General features: G+C 44.7%; 1 protein-coding gene across 3 annotated transcripts; it reads right to left on the bottom strand.

Annotated features, from left to right (window-relative positions):
- Positions 1 to 420: 420 nt before the first annotated feature.
- Positions 421 to 8,324, bottom strand: hsf1 (heat shock transcription factor 1). 3 transcript variants are annotated; one of them, XM_084563681.1, is made up of 15 exons: positions 7,927 to 8,324; positions 6,951 to 7,059; positions 6,732 to 6,868; positions 6,493 to 6,617; positions 6,314 to 6,389; positions 5,986 to 6,047; positions 5,722 to 5,800; positions 5,503 to 5,624; positions 5,237 to 5,421; positions 4,997 to 5,147; positions 4,423 to 4,497; positions 3,378 to 3,483; positions 3,242 to 3,295; positions 1,637 to 1,682; positions 421 to 1,551 (listed from the first exon to the last, which is right to left on the bottom strand). In XM_084563681.1, the coding sequence occupies exons 1-15, from the start codon at positions 8,044 to 8,046 to the stop codon at positions 1,361 to 1,363; spliced, it is 1,638 nt and encodes a 545-aa protein (XP_084419807.1). In that variant the 5' UTR covers positions 8,047 to 8,324; the 3' UTR covers positions 421 to 1,360. The 3 variants fall into 3 exon arrangements, with proteins under 3 accessions (XP_084419807.1, XP_084419808.1, XP_084419809.1); XM_084563682.1 differs by having other exon boundaries at positions 421 to 1,548; XM_084563683.1 differs by lacking the exon at positions 4,423 to 4,497.
- Positions 8,325 to 17,564: the final 9,240 nt, after the last annotated feature.

Genomic DNA, 17,564 nt, shown 5'->3' with positions numbered 1-17,564 from the left:
TCTGGAGGACATGTGGGCGGGGCGTCTAAGACGTTTTAAATCAGATGAGCGACGACGACTTCTTTGTTTCTCAGGTGCAGAAAATGTGGAACTGGAGGATACCTGCTGACTTCCACATCAAGCCGCGAGTTCGATTCCTGCGCTACCGATTCCAGTGTACCGACCAATCAGCACGGCCCATGAGATCTGACCCCTCCCGTAAGCTGTAGGCCCCGCCCACTGAAGCGCAGCTCCTTGGTGTTTTTTTAAGTATTTAATAATGTTGTTTATAGACGTTTTGTTTAGAGTCTGATTCATCTTCACTGTAAAATAACGGTTTTAAACTTCGACAATAAATGTTTTTTTTTCTATTGTGAACATCAAACCCAGAATTTGTCTTTTGTTCCAGCTGATCACTCTTAATGAATCATTCCACACAGCTGAGTGCTCCAAAACATTTTATTGAACCAAAGTCAGGACAGGGTTACATCAAATCTGACCTTTGACCTTTGTTTCCCACAATCCTCTTCTCCCCCCGCAGGTAGAAGTTGTCAGGTGAGTGAGCATAGTACGAGCTCCGGTAGAAAAGAATGACCGGTCTCAATTAAAAACCACCAAACAAATGTCCATAGATCAATCTCTGGGGCTTTTACACTGAAGGCAACTTCCTGTTTGAACAGCTGATGGAAAAAATAAAAGCTCAGGAGTCACAGAACTACGAAGTCGGTAAAAACTAGTTTAACGTGGCATCAGCTGATTCTTCAAGAAGGAAATGTTCTGAGAACGTTGATCTGTGGCTGGTTCAGAGGGTCAGAGGTCAACAGCTTCCACCGACCCACTGACCTGGTACCAGAACCACCAGAAGAACCTGGAGAACCTGCTCCGTCCCAGAGCTGACTCCAGATCAGTGATCGTGTCTCACTGCTTAACCAATCACGGAGCTCCCCTCGATCGTCAGGACGCTGGGATGGATCAGTCGGCCGTTTCCATGGTAACAGAGGAGGAGGCGGAGGAACACTTCGTAAACTCTTCCAAAAATACTCTGGTTCTCTTTGTTACATAGATATTTTACATGTGAAACTAAAAACCATAAAATCTGGACATGCAGAACACACAACGCCTGGGTCACATGATCCTCAGAGCTGCCTCTGATTGGACCAGCAGTTACACGTGACCTCAGCGTTACTGTCATTTGGTTTTTAACAGCAAGCAACAAACAAAGCAGTGAAGAAGAAGAAGCTAAAAGAAAAAGAGTAGAAGAAGAAGCCAGTTTATAAACTTGATCAATAACAATAAAACATGATCAACCGATCCATTGATCATCTATTGCTGCTGTTGTGTCCTGTTGCTATGGTTACTAAAAGAGTCAGTCCTGAAAAGGTCAGAGGTCAGAGTCCAGTTGGGCGTGGCTCAGCAGGTCAGCCGTGGGATCACCGGTGGGCGGGTCCGAGGTGAAGAAAGGCTCCGCCTCCAGCTCCAGCAGGGACGGCAGGTCGGCCCCACCCTCCCCCAAGCTGATTGGTTCAGACATCTGGACAGGTGTGGCTGTGTACTGCACCAGCTGTTTCCCTGCTCCAATCAGACAGCACCACAGTGTTTCTATGACAACTGGCATGTAAGCATCCAGGGGGAGGGGCATAATCTGAATGTGCCTTACCTGTGTTGATTTCATCGCTTCCTTTAGGAACGTCATCAGACAACAGCTGACAGGAAACAGACAGGTGACATCATCAACACGTTTAAGTCACATCTGCTCACACACACCTGTATGTACCTGCTCACACACACCTGTATGTACCTGCTCACACACACCTGTATGTACCTGACCACACCTGTATGTACCTGCCCACACACACCTGTATGTACCTGCTCACACACCTGTATGTACCTATTCACACCTGTATGTACCTGCTCACACCTGTATGTACCTGCCCACACCTGTATGTACCTATTCACACCTGTATGTACCTGTTCACACCTGTATGTACCTGCTCACACACCTGTATGTACCTGCTCACACACACCTGTATGTACCTGCCCACACACACCTGTATGTACCTGCTCACACACCTGTATGTACCTGCTCACACACACCTGTATGTACCTGCTCACACACCTGTATGTACCTGCTCACACACCTGTATGTACCTATTCACACCTGTATGTACCTGTTCACACCTGTATGTACCTGCCCACACCTGTATGTACCTGCCCACACCTGTATGTACCTGCTCACACACCTGTATGTACCTGCTCACACACCTGTATGTACCTACTCACACACCTGTATGTACCTGCTCACACACACCTGTATGTACCTGCTCACACACACCTGTATGTACCTATTCACACCTGTATGTACCTGCTCACACACCTGTATGTACCTGCTCACACACACCTGTATGTACCTGCTCACACACACCTGTATGTACCTGCTCACACACCTGTATGTACCTGCTCACACACCTGTATGTACCTGCTCACACACCTGTATGTACCTATTCACACCTGTATGTACCTGTTCACACCTGTATGTACCTGCCCACACCTGTATGTACCTGCCCACACCTGTATGTACCTGCTCACACACCTGTATGTACCTGCTCACACACCTGTATGTACCTACTCACACACCTGTATGTACCTGCTCACACACACCTGTATGTACCTGCTCACACACACCTGTATGTACCTATTCACACCTGTATGTACCTGCTCACACACCTGTATGTACCTGCTCACACACACCTGTATGTACCTGCTCACACACCTGTATGTACCTGCTCACACATCTGTATGTACCTGCTCACACACACCTGTATGTACCTGCTCACACACACCTGTATGTACCTGCTCACACACACCTGTATGTACCTGCTCACACCTGTATGTACCTGCTCACACCTGTATGTACCTGCTCACACACACCTGTATGTACCTGCCCACACACACCTGTATGTACCTGCCCACACACACCTGTATGTACCTGCTCACACACCTGTATGTACCTATTCACACCTGTATGTGCCTGCCCACACCTGTATGTACCTGCTCACACACACCTGTATGTACCTGTTCACACCTGTATGTACCTGCTCACACACACCTGTATGTACCTGCTCACACACACCTGTATGTACCTGTTCACACCTGTATGTACCTGCTCACACACACCTGTATGTACCTGCTCACACACACCTGTCTTTTATTGTGAAAATATGAGAGAGGAAGTAAACATCAGAGTGTGTAGTGTTGAACTCACAGTGTCCAAACTGTCCAGGTCAAAGTCTCCAGGTGGACAGGACGAACTGAAAAACTAAACACACAGAGTTGGCATGACGACGGGATCATACTAACGACCATCGTCTGAAACGTGAACATACGTGACGCAGACCGACCTCGATGAGCGGAGACGCGTCGAAGGTGAAGGTCTGTGCGTTCAAGACGTTCTGTAGGTTCTCCAAACTGTTATCAATACTGTCCACGTGATCACACAGCTCAGACCTGAGAGACAGACAGAGAGACAGAGAGACAGAGAGACAGACAGAGAGACAGAGAGACACAGAGACATACAGAGAGAGACAGAGAGACACAGAGACAGACAGAGAGACACAGAGACAGACAGAGAGACACAGAGACAGACAGAGAGACACAGAGAGACACAGAGACAGACAGAGACAGACAGAGACAGACAGAGAGACACAGAGACAGACAGAGAGACACAGAGAGACACAGAGACAGACAGAGAGACACAGAGAGACACAGAGACAGACAGAGACAGACAGAGAGAAAGACAGACAGACAGAGACAGACAGAGAGAAAGACAGACAGACAGACAGAGACAGACAGAGACAGACAGAGAGAAAGACAGGTATGAAGTAACAATATCAGTCTGGTGTTATTCTATATTTTCTTTTTGTCCATACAAATCCAAACCAATAGTCTCAGTGGCCAACAGTAACATCTACTTCCTGTCTGACTTCCTGTCTGACTTCCTGCCTGACTTCCTGCCTGACTTCCTGCCTGACTTCCTGTCTGACGTCTGAGCCGTTATAAGTGTCAGGTACATGGACTTGGAGGAAGGTCATTGTGTAACTGGAACAGCAGTGTAATGAAATGCATTCTGGGATACCTGGCTGTACCAAGTCCATACAAGTCACCTCCTAACGTGTCCTCCATAAAAGGGGCGGAGCCAGAACACATCCAGGTTTTGGGACTGTACTTGGTCACATGGTACTTTGACCTGATACTTCCTACTACTTCCTGTCAGGCTCATTGGCTCCTAATGAACAGGTGACTCTTTAAACAGCTGGCAGACAGGTACTGTCAGGTGTGGTGGGGTCTAATGAGTTGGTTTGGCTCTGCACAACGACGAAAAGAAAAATGTACAACATCACCAGAGGTGTAGTGATTAAAATGTTAATAATCATTTTATAGATTCACTTGTCAGGTTGTGAAGATACGAAGCGCCAAACGTCAGGTGAGAGTCCACCTGCAGAGGGAGGGGGGCGGGGGGGTCTGAGGGAAACACAGGGGTTGATTTTCAACAGGACTATGATCTGAGAACAGATGCAGCAAATACTGAGAGCGTCTAAAGCTACAGTACAGAAAAAAGACTTGAAGGCAACTCTACAAGGACGGCAACATGAGAGCAATGAACGGGCGATGGGCAACGGGGAGCTGGCCGTCACCCGTTCATTGCTCTCATGTTGATGGTTGATGGTTGATGTCTGTGAAGGTTCTCAGTCATCCAGGTCATGGTTTATCCAACAAAGGTTAAAAAAAAAGGCAACTGGACTTGTGGAGTTTTTTTGGAAGTCTTCCCACCAGTCCCCTAGAACTGAAGACGCTACTCAGATGAAACGTCTTCTCTAAACAACTCCACAAGTCCAGTTGCCTTTTTTTTTTAACCTTTGTTGCCTGGTTGATGGTTGCTGGTTGCTGATGGTGGTTGATGGTTGACGGTGGTTTGTCCAGGTGCAGGGCTGTCACTGGCTCAGTCGTTTGCTGTTCTTACCTGTCAATGCAGGCGATGGTCTGACACTTCTGCTGAGTGGAGGCGGGGCTAGTGGCAGACTTTGACGTAGCAACAGACACCGGTGATTGGCTGGTTGTGGATGGTGGGAGGGGCCCAGTGGAGGCGGGGCTCATCACAACAACGGAGCTGGCTGCAGAAGAGACAGAAGAGACAGAAGAGGTTAAACTGAGAGACACCAACAGTCCATGTCTCTGATCAGGAGCTGAGAACAGGTATCACCTGGAGGAGGGAGGGAGGAGGAGGAGATCGGGGTCGGCTGAGACTCGCTGTCCTGGAGGATGGAGTTGATGAAGGTGGTGGGGGAGAGGGGCGTGTCTACAGGAGAGGCCACGCCGTCCAGACCAGGACACACCTCCACGTCAGGACTGGAAGGCTCCTCTTTAATGTCAGCTGATTGGTTCTCTCTGCAGGGAGATCAGGAGGTGTTAGAGACTGACCAACGGCTGACTGACTGAGATCTGTGAGCTGATCTGATTGGTCCTCACCCTGGGTCCGTCCACTCATCGACCACATCGTCCGCGTTGGGCGTGGCCACGTCTGTGACATCAGAGATGATGGGCCCAGAGCTGAGCGGTGATTCGGCCGAGGAGAAGAGACTGGCTGCAGCCTGGAGACACAGACGTCACAGGACTCATCAGACCGACCGCAGGCCATGACCTGAGCTCTTAAACATCTGCAGCTGGATCAGACAGGTGACAGGTTACCTGGGCGTGCTCCAGTGAGAAGGGCCGGCTGTATTTAGGCACGGAGTGGGCGGAGCTAGAGTCGTTGAGCATCAGAGGCCTGAGGACGGACAGTAAACATTAGGGACGGTACAGGTCATCATCAGAGACGTCCACGGCCGCGTTAAAGTAAAGCAGCAGTAAACTCTGGTACAGTAAAGTAACTGTAGAATTAGTTGGGGTATTAATTGAAGTATTTATAGTATTTGTAGTATTTGTAGTTATAGTATTTGTGGTTGAACTTGCATCTTCCTCTTGACTCCCAGGATCCTGTTGGACTGGACGAGAGACACCAGAAACTGGATGAGCTGCAGAGACACAGTTTATTATTAGCTGAGCAGGAAGCTAAGCTAACGTGCTACAATGGTAATACAGCACCTGTTAGCATGGTGCTGACTGTATGCTAACGGACCCCACAGGCTGACAACCGATCCCTGCGCACAGCACAGCATTTACTGTTTATAGAGGGAGGGGCCACGTCAGGTCACAGCTGGTCCACTGTGACCTGACGTGGCCCCTCCCTCCCTCCCTGCCCCCTCCCCCCTCCCCCCACCACCCTCCACCCTCCTCGTACCTTGTTGACGACCTTCTGTTGCTGAGAGTGTTTCTGTCTCAGACTGGCCACTTCCCTCCACAGAGCCTCGTTCTCACTGAAACACACAGCAGCTTCATTAAGGAGGACATCGACGGGACCCAGGTTCAGTTTCAGGTTCTGGTTCTGGTTCTGGTTCAGGTTCTGGTTCAGGTTCTTACTGTTTCATGGCGACAATCCTGGAGTCGATGGTTTCCTGTTTTCCCTTCATCAGCTGGACGTCATTCAGGATCTTGCTGACTTCCTCTGCAGAGATCTTCACTTCCTCCTGACGCACCGTCGACACCTGCACCAATCAAAGCAGAGACACCGTTACCATGGAGACAGACACCTGAACAGGTACCTGAGCTTTAGTGACATAACCAGCCAGATGTTCTCAGGTGTTTGTGCAGGTACGTACGTTGGTGACTTTGCGCTTGATGTTCTCCAGCAGGTGTTCCTGTCCTCGGATGAAGAACGGGTGCTGGAACTCGGTGTCGTCCCTCTCCGGCTTCACCAAACCGCCCTGCTCGATGTGGACCACCTTCCGGAAGCCGTCTGAACGTGACCAGACAGAACCCGGGTCAGCCTCGAGACCGACCGACCTCGTTACAGACCTGCACCAATCAGTGATACTCACACATGTTGAGCTGTCGGATGAAGCTGGCCATGTTGTTGTGCTTGAAGAACTTCGGTAGAACCTCTTTGGAGAACCGGCCCTGATCGAACACATGGAAGCTGGTACCACTCTGACAGAACAGAAACAGAAACAGAAACAGAAACAGTCACGCACCGAACCGTCATCATCATCATCATCATCATCATCATCAATCAGAGCTAATTATTATTTACCACCACGCTCAGATGTTCTCTAGGAACATGGTAACCTGGTTAAAGGTTCTAACGGTCTCCTCATGGCTTCAGACGATGGACTTGTCTCTACTTGTCCAGTTAGATCTTTTTATTTCACTCTGACTGGTTCGTCTGTTACCCGTCAGACAGACTCTAAATAGTCTGTCTGATTTTATAAAATCACGTTATGGAGTTCTTCAGGGTTCTGTGCTCGGACCAGAACATGATTCCTTTAGATAACATTATTAGGAACCTACAGAACTGTGCATTGCTTCAGGAGACCGTAGAGGCCAGGTGATCACCTGATTCACCTCCAACTATCAGCTTTACCAAAAAGGAAAGTCTTAAAAGCAGAGAGGTGTCTGTCTGCTCCTCCTGCACGTGCCCCGTCACGTGCAGCTCGTTAACAGTCGCCTCTAACTCACCTGTGACAGGAGCACAGCTGACACTGACGCCTTTATATTTAGATTTATTCATCATCATCTATATCTGCTTCTTTTATCGCGATCAGTTTCTACGTGAACGCGTCGTCTCATTAATGTTCACGTTGTTCTTGATTCTGAAAAAGCGTCAAAGTTGTTTTGTTGTTGACGTTTTATAAATAAAGTTCCACTGATCAATAATCTGTCTGCGTGATCGCACTGAAGCTAACAGCTAACTGGAGCTAGCATGTAGCCCCGGCCGTTTAAACACAATTCTACTGTTAGCTGTTAGCTGCTAGCCGCTAGTTGTTAGCTCCGCTAGGTTTAGGCTAACGGGAGTACCGGGCTCCAGCAGATGAGCGGGTCCGTGTCCGGGTCTTCCACCAGGGTCCACAGCTTTGTTAGGAAGGCCGGGACGTTCCCAGCGCTCAGCACCGCCCCTCCTCCGCCGGGATACTCCATCAGAAAAACAAAAATCAAACAAACACCGGAGTCTTCAACAGACACTGCTGCTAGTCGGAGCTAATGCTAACAGCTAGCCTGCTGCCAGATCTCCAAACAAACAAACCGATCCGCTGCGACACGAGCCGATCAGCGGTCTGACCCGGGTCCTGGGGGTCTCGGGTCCGGGTTCTGGAGGGGTCCGCTGCTCCAGGGACGACCTGGTGAACTCAGTCTGAGCAGCAGCTCAGTGGAAAATTCCGACAAATCCGATCAAGCAAACAACTGCGTAGCTAGGGCTCTGTCGCAGACTGATGGCGTCACAGCAAAACGTAACCGGAACGTTTGGTCGCTCTGTGACGTCATGACGCGTCATCCGGACCATGATCTGAACACTCTTTAATTTTAACAAACGCGTCAGAAAAGATTTAATTAAATGATTAACGGAAGGTCAGCACGGACACGAACACTGACACTATAAACATGTAAACATGTAAACAATAATATAAACATGTAAACATGTAAACAATAATATAAACATGTAAACAATAATATAAACATATAAACATGTAAACATGTAAACAATAATATAAACATGTAAACATGTAAACAATAATATAAACATGTAAACAATAATATAAACATGTAAACACTAATGTAAACATGTAAACAATAATATAAACATGTAAACAATAATATAAACATGTAAACAATAATATAAACATATAAACATGTAAACATGTAAACAATAATATAAACATGTAAACATGTAAACAATAATATAAACATGTAAACAATAATATAAACATATAAACATATAAACATGTAAACACTAATATAAACATGTAAACATGTAAACATGTAAACACTAATATCAGAATCAGGGGGGTATTCCATCAAGCAGGCTAAAGGCAAAGTCAAGCTTAAATGGCCAAGTCTGGCTAATATGAGTGAGAGTTTGGTTCCATCAAAGAGGCTGAGATTAGCCCCAACTCAGTAACCATGGAAACTATGACTCCGGCTAAGCCTCAACCATGGCTAAGCCAGAACTGTGGCTCAGGGGGGTATTCCAGAAAGCAGGTTTAACAAACACTGAGATAAAACTTAACCTCTGGGTTGTCTGAACCTGAGGCGACTAAACCCGAGCTGTCGGTTCCAAAACACCGGTTAGCAATCAGTTCAATCAACCCCGGATTGTTTAACCTAGAGTTGTGCGCGATCACGGCGAAGTTATAAAGGCATCATCTATTGAGAGTCGAAACCATGAGTAAAAATGGCAAAGCGCAGAGCAGCCTATTTTTCTGAAGCGGAGCAGCAAGTTCTGCTCGAGGCGTACGAGGAGGAAAGAGCGATAATCACGAAAAAAAGCAATAGGCTACTTGCGCGTCTGCCAAGGAACGAGACCTTGCTTGGCAGAGAATTGCCGACCGCGTAAATGCGTAAGTTTAGTAGGCTATAGCACATTAATGTGTCAGAAGCACAATAATTCAGTAGATATTAGGCTACATATTAACTGCTTTGTATGAGACTTTCTTATACTATAGACTACCTTGTCATATATTGTATTATTTTTAATTAGATGTAACCCGACCGCCCTCAAGAGAACGTGGCCGCAGGTCAAAACAAAATATAAAAACATTGTCCAAGTTGGTAAGATATATCTGGGTGCATCATCTTAGACATCACTTATCCAGTATTATATTCTTGAATTGCCATATTGCAACAAGTTACATTCATTTCAAAGCCAATAGGAAGAAAGCAGAGGAGAGGAAGACCGGTTCTGGGCCAGCGGTGTCCCCCCTCACCAGTGTGGAGGAGTTGGCGATCAGTATCAATCGAGGGCGTCCGATGATGGAGGGGATTTCTGGGGGCACGTCATCGGAGTCCTCAACCTCCCAGGAGGAGCAAAATTAACAAGTGCAATGCATTTTCCCTAATAGGCCCACGCCTAAATCACTTATGTCTAATTTGTGTAGCCTTGCAAGTTCGAAAATGACCAATTTATGAACTTCTCAGTTGTAGGTGGCGGTGGAGTGGTGGAGCCCGCACGCGCAACAATTACGATGAGCGAATCCACGATGCGTAACGTTCGAAATGTGGGGATGGAGAATGTTGTTTAAATAAATTAAAGATTCCGCAGAAAAACACTAGCGCTCTGGCAAAAACTCATTAGGAAAAGAAAGGATATTAAGTCGTGGTCTTATACCCTCTCACGGTGAATAGCCCGAATGATTTTTGTGTTTCAATGTCAATTGGATCTTCCTCAAAAGGAAACGTCATTGTGTGACAAGTGTGGAAACAGCGGTCTGGCTGAACGTGCACTTAAATACCCGAACATAACCTGAACAAAACCTACCCCTACCAGGTTAAGTTCAGAGCCTATGTTACTATAGTTACTTACATAGCCTGATCATATTTGAGCGTTCTGGAACCGAAATCCCAGGTTTACCGCTAACTCTGGGTTTACATACCCAGTTAAGTTCAGAGCCCATGTTACCATAGTTACTTACATAGCCTGATCATATTTGAGCGTTCTGGAACCGAAATCCCAGGTTTACCGCTAACTCTGGGTTTACATATCCAGTTAAGCCAGTAAACCTGCTTTCTGGAATACCCCCCAGGTTTCCGTTCCATCAATCTGAGCCTCAACCCTGTTCCACCAAGGTGGCTAATGTGAATGCCAGCCAAGTAACCATGGTAACTTATCCTGCCGGGCAAACCTGGTCTGTAGCAGGCTAAAAGTGAAGCTTAGCACCATTTATGATCAAAGAATGTCCAATAGACAGAAACAGAGACACACAACTGTCATGGAATGATAAAATAATATGTAAAACATAAAATATATAATAAAATGTATTAAAGAAATTATTTATACTAATAATTATATATATATATTATATATAAGTACATTAAATAACATTATCATGAAAATAAAATATAATAAAAAATAAGACACAAATAAATTAATTAATAAAATTAAACAAATTAGCCAAAAAATGACATTATGAGGGTCACTCGCCGCAGCCAGTCTCTGACCACTGTGCAGTCAGTCTGTATTGCACTGCGGTTCTTTGCCAGCGGTACATTTCTCTACAGTGTTGGTGATGCTGAGAAGTTAAGTAAGGCAACTGTTTGCAGAGAGGTAACAATTATATGTCCTCTATTCATTTGTGATTATTTCCAGCATCGCCACATATTATGCAAAGGAGTTGAGATGGTCACATGGGGGCATCCATGATGTCATATTGTCATAGGCCATGACTAATTGGAAACAGAGACGGATGGCAATGACGTAATATATTTATTTGAATAAAGTAATTTCCATAGTTATCTTTCATATTTATACATTAAACATGACACAGAGCAAACACATTACAGGTAAGAGCAGTCTACCTGGCCCTGAAGCAGTTCCTTAATATCTACATCACCTTCCCTGGCCATCATGACCCACAGCGGATCAAGGAGACATTCTATGCAATTGCAGGTTTGTGACAGTCATGTAAAATACTTTGATAAAATGTAGCCTATCATTACCAAAAATGTAGGCAAGGCAACTTTATATAGCACATTTTAGCACAAGGTGATTCAAAGTGCTTTACATAAAATGAAAATACAACAATTCAACATATAGCATCTGGGACAAAATACAGAAGTAGCACAAATACAGCATGTACAAATGACAGGCTTAAATGAAAATGATATAAATTCTATACAATTAAACAGAGCAATTGGCCATGCAGGAAATAAATTAAAGCTATCCCATCGATTTGCATAACAATCAGTTGATAAATGTGATGAATATCACTTTCTAACATTACTACTAGGGCTGCCAAATGATAAAATATGGAGAATTTCACATAAATTGCAGTGAAACAATAATGCTATTTTAATTATGTTCATATGAATGTTACTTATTAGGGCTGTCTTTTTGTTCTTTGGGGATTTTCCTTTTAATTTTAGGGATTTGGTTGCATTAATAGGTCCACATAATTGATTAGTTTAAAACATAAACCATCAAGAAATCAATTGGTAGATTATTGTCTACATATATTTTGTCCCTTTGATGGGGGATTTATATAACATGATGATGCTGAAATACTTAATTTTCTTTGTCACTTACGCATTCAGCCTGTCGGCAATATTCTGCCACGCCACATCCCTCGCTTTATTGTTTGCCGCGGTATTGCCCTTCTTTCGGATTACATGGCTGTAATCCTCATATAGCTCCATGAGGAGGGTTTGCTCCGCTGCAGAGAATATTTCTGCGCGCTTTCCCTTGCTTTTCGGCATTTTTGACAGTGTTCGGCACTCGACTATAATGGGCTTTTTATTTTCCCTGTGGGCGTGCACAAGTTGAGACTTAACAGGTGAGGCTTGACTAAGCGTCAGGTGGAGCTAGCTGATTTCACTTGATGGAACGACTTGGAGCTAGATTGGGAAGTGGAGCTTAGTCAAGCTTCAAGCTTACACCTAAGTCTGGCAATTCTTAGCTACGTTGATGGAATACCCCCCAGAATACTTTATTAATCCTTGAAGGAAATTGTTTTGTTGCTGTTGCTCCCACAAAGTGACAGTTGCTAGTTAACAGAGCAAATACAATAGAATAAAAGTTGTACAAAAATATATAAAAATAAGTATAATATAATAATATAATATAAACATGTAAACAAATATAAGATGTAAACAGCCAAACATGTAAATATAAACACGTCAGATCATACTGTTCTATATTCACTATTATAAAAAACACACTTATTAGAATAGAAGAATGTTTTCAGTGTCTTTACTAAGTTTAATGAAGCAGCTGCAGGATCCTCTGTGTCCACATCTCAGCTGATCTCACCTGGGCTTCACACGTCTCCACCAGGTGAACAAAGCACAACAAAGACTCTGCTTCCTTAAGAAGCTAAGGTACGCTCACCTGCCCCAGCGCCTCCTGACAAACGTCTACAGGTCAGCTGTAGAGAGCATCCTGTCCTGCTGCTGCTGCTACAGAGGCCTGCAGCGAGTGGTGAGGCTGCAGACCATCAGCTGCTTCCAAAAGAAAAGCCAGTCAGGGATGAAACTCAGCCTGGATATAGACGGTCCTCCAGAGTGTCTCTCTGGGGAGAGACACTGAGTCATCAAAGAACTAATAGACTAAAAAACAGCTTCTACCCTCAAGACGTCAAATCCCTCACACCTTCACCCTCTCCTTCATAGACTGAGGTGTAATAACCCCCGTATTCATTCCCCATCCACCTGCACTCAACAGGTATATTTGCATGAACATAGATACCATTTATACTATTGTTTAACTGTTTACTGCTTTAAACACTTTTCCCCTCATTGTACCATTACATGTGTTTATGTGCTACTGTGAGCTTTTATCCTATATATTGTATTTGATTGTGTATAGCTGCTATAGTTTTTTATCTTTATGCAGCTATATTTAGGGTTCAAGCAGCGAAGCTGCTGGAAACCTATTGTTATTCTACCTTTTCCTATTATTATTATTGGTGGCCAAGCAGCGAAGCTGCGTAGGACACCTATTGTGATTGTACGTTTTCTTCCCTATTATTATTTTTCCGCCATGGGAGTCTATGGCAGCCCATAGAACCGTATGGTAAAAAGTTGTGCAATTTTGCACACAGCTTAAGGACAGTCTCAACTTTACTTTGACAGAGTTTCATGTAAGCACTAACCACGCTCTAGCGCCACCAACGGGTCAAAGTTTGAAGTACCTTTGTGCACGTAACTTTTGAACCGTATGTCCGATTTTTGAAAACAAGGTATCCTCGGCATCCTTGGACCACGCCGGGTTCAACGCACCATATGGCGTCAATTTCCGCCATGATGGATTTTCCGCCATTTTGGATTTTATCAAAAACACGAAAAAAGTTTCAGCGGCCACAAATTTTGTCCGATTCTCACGAAAATTGGCACAGACCGTCTTCTGACCAATGCGCACAAAAGATACTATCAGGCGTCTTCAGGTTCGAAACCATTTGGCCGCTACAGCCAATCAAAATTAGCAGCGACTGCGCCGTTTTCCATTTTATCTCATATCTCGGCAACGCTTTGGAGCAATGAAACCAAATTTGGTACCACGCTTCCAGATGCTGTCCCAAGTGTACGAAAAAAAACCTGGTGTCTTGTGGCCACTAGGGGGCGCTATAATTAGAAAAACATTGTTTTTGCTCATATCTCTTGATGCGTTTTTATTTGAAATGAAATTGCGATATCCGCAGATACCGTGGGTTGCCCCAGTGACAGTTCATGCCAACTTTTCATGCTAGCCAATCGCAGTTGGCGGCAAAGCCGCCAAACAGGAAGTTTTGTTATATCTTGGTGATGCTTTGACTTCCGAAGACCAAACTTGGTCACACGCTTCGACACTCCCTTAGAAGTGCGCAATAAAAATTTGGTGTCATTCGGCCACTAGGGGGCGATGTAATTAGCAAAATTGCGTTTTTGCTTATAACTTTTGACCCGTATGCCTGATATTTAAAAACTTGGTACTGTTGGACTCCTTGGATCATGCCGAGATCAACGATACCTATGATGTTAATTTCGCCCCATTGGATTCTCCGCCATTTTGGATTTTATCAAAAACACTTAAAAGTTTTCACGGGTCACAAATTTTGTCCGATCGACACCAAACTTCACACACATCATCTACAGACCATGCTTCATTAATGCATTACTTTTTGTCTTCGGAACTAAAACCGTTCGCCCGTAACAGCCAATCGAAATTTGCGGCGAAGCCCCTAACAGGAAGTGAGCTCATATCTCAGCAACCCTTGCATGTATCAAAGCCAAACTCGGTGCATGGACTCAGGACCCAATCAGGGGAACGCTCAAGACCTTTGACCTCTAGGGGGCGCTGCAATTAAGTAAGATGCTTTTTGGCCTTTAGCTGTTGATGTGTTTGGAATTAAAATGTACTAATGGTGTCTGGTAATACTTTTAGACGTCCTTAGGCCGACCCGCGTCAACTTGTGATGTCATCGTAATTGATTCGGCCGCCATATTTGATTTAATCAAAACCATCAAAAAGTTTTCGCAGGTCACAAATTTCATCTGATCTTCACCAAAATTGGCACAGGCCATCTTCAGACCATGCCTTATCAATGCATTGCTTTCTGGAACAATTGGCAAAAGCATTCGCCCGTAACAGCCCATCGAAATCGGCGGCGAAGCCGCCAAACAGGAAGTGAGCTCATATCTCCGCAACCCTTTCATTTATTATAACCAAAGTTAGTACACAGTCTCAACCCCATCAGGAGGACGCTCAAAAATGTTGGTGACCTTTGACCTCTAGGGGGTACTGCAATTAGCAACCATGCATTTTGGCCTGTAGCTGCTGTTGTCCTTAGAATTAAAACACATATGTCTGATGCCACTGCATCATGCAACTTACATGGCAAATCTGGACTGCTGAACGTTCTGCTTGGCCACCTCAATGCTGCTTGCAGCTTTAATTATTCCTAAATCTTCCGCCATGGGAGTCTATGGCAGCCCTAAGAACCGTATGGTCGAAAGTTGTAAAAATTTGGCACATAGCTTAAGGGCAGTCTCAATATTACTTTGACTGAGTTACTTGTAAGCACTAAGCGCGGTGTAGCGCCACCAACTGGTCAAAGTTTGAAGTACATTTGTGCATGTAACTTTTGAACCGTATGTCCGATTTTTGAAAATAAGGGAATCCTTGGATCCTGACGATTACAACGCACCCTATGACGTCACAATGCGTCATGATAGATTTTTCGCTATTTACGATTTTGTCGAAAACACGAAAAAAGTTTCAGCGGTCACAAATTTTGTCCGATTCTCACGAAAATTGGCACAGAGCGTCTTCTGACCAATGCGCACAAAAGTTACTATCAGGCGTCTTGGGCTTGGAAACCATTTGGCTGATACAGCCAATCAAAATCAGCGGCGAAGGCGCTGTTTTCCATTTGACCACATATCTCGCCAACACTTTGGTGCAATGAAACCAAATTTGGTAACACGCTTCCAGACACTGTCCAAAGTGCACGGACAAAATCTGGTGTCATGTGGCCACTAGGGGGCGCTATAATTAGCAAAACATTGTTTTTGCTCATATCTCTTGATGCGTTTTTATTTGAAATGAAATTGTGATATCCGCAGATACCGTGGGTTGCCCCAGTGACAGTTCACGCCAACTTTTCGTGTTAGCCAATCGCAGTCAGTGGCGAAGCCGCCAAACATGAAATTTCCTTATATCTCGGTGATGCTTTGATTTCCGAAGACCAAACTTGGTCACACGCTTCGACACTCCCTTAAAAGTGTGCAATAAATATTTGGTGTCATTCGGCCGCTAGGGGGCGATGTAATTAGCAAAATTGCGTTTTTGCTTATAACGTTTGACCCGTATGCCTGATATTCAAAAACATGATAATGTATATGTATAACAATGTATAACAATCCAAACTAAATTTGGAAGTACGTTTAGAGACCACGTCTCGAGGGGGCATGCCAAATTTGGTGTCATTCGGCCACTTGGGGGCGCTGTAATTAGCGAAAGTCTCTTTTTGGCTCCAAATGTAATTAGCAAAATTGCGTTTTTGCTTATAACTTTTGACCCGTATGCTTGATATTCAAAAACATGGTTCTGTTGGACTCCTTGGATCATGTCGAGATCAACGTACCCTATGACGTCATAATGCCTTCTGAAAGATTTTTTCGCAATTTACGATTTTGTTGAAAGTGAAACAAAATTTTCAGCGGTTGAAATTTTGTCTGATTCTCACGAAAATTGGCACAAACCGTCTTCTGACCAATTCGGACAAAAGTTACTATCAGGCGTCTTCAGCTTCAAATCCGCTCGGCCGCTACAGCCAATCAAAGTCGGTGGCGAATACGGCAAACGGGCTACAAGCTCATATCTCAGAAACGGTGCGACGTATCAACACTACATTTCAAAGTACGTTTAGAGACCCCGTCCCGAGGGGACATGCCAAATAGTGTGTCATTCGGCGACTAGGGGGCGCTACGATTAGCGAAAGTCTCTTTTTGGCTCCAAATAGTGTGTCATTCGGCCACCAGGGGGCGATTTAAATAGCAAAATTGCATTTTTGCTTATAACTTTTGACCCGTATGCCTGATATTCAAAAACATGGTACTGTTGGACTCCTTGGATCATGCCGACGCTATCAGCACTATTGCAGCTCTATCCGAAACGTCCTGCTTGAACCCTCCATTGCTGCATGCAGCTATATTTTCTATTTTTATTGCTCCCAAACTGTATTTCATTGTTTTTCACTGGACAATGACAATAAACACTTCTTCTTCTTCTTCTTCTTCTTCATTAAACCAACAAACAACAGAAATAATGAACAGCAGAGAAGATTCATCCTGGATATTCATCTAACCATTCATTAATAACGGTTCTATTATTTATTAATTATTATTCATAAATCATTCACGGTCAAAAAATAAACATGGTAGTTATGACGCTTGACCACAAGATGGCGCCAGCGGAAACCACGCCCCTCCGGCTGTGACGCCTGCCCTCTGACCCCGGCGTTCCCACG

Source organism: Chelon labrosus (genome assembly GCF_963514085.1).
Source record: "Chelon labrosus genome assembly, chromosome: 16".
Classification (NCBI taxonomy): domain Eukaryota; kingdom Metazoa; phylum Chordata; class Actinopteri; order Mugiliformes; family Mugilidae; genus Chelon; species Chelon labrosus.
This window is presented reverse-complemented; position numbering and strand designations above follow the sequence as displayed.

Excerpts from the sequence above, each read along its gene's own strand:
- hsf1 (XM_084563681.1), bottom strand. The coding sequence starts at position 8,046 with ATGGAGTATCCCGGCGGAGGAGGGGCGGTGCTGAGCGCTGGGAACGTC. Across the intron at positions 6,048-6,313 it reads AACAGAAGGTCGTCAACAAG|CTCATCCAGTTTCTGGTGTC; the intron begins GTACGAGGAGGG and ends GTGTCTCTGCAG. Across the intron at positions 5,801-5,985 it reads CTGGGAGTCAAGAGGAAGAT|GCCTCTGATGCTCAACGACT; the intron begins GCAAGTTCAACC and ends GTCCGTCCTCAG.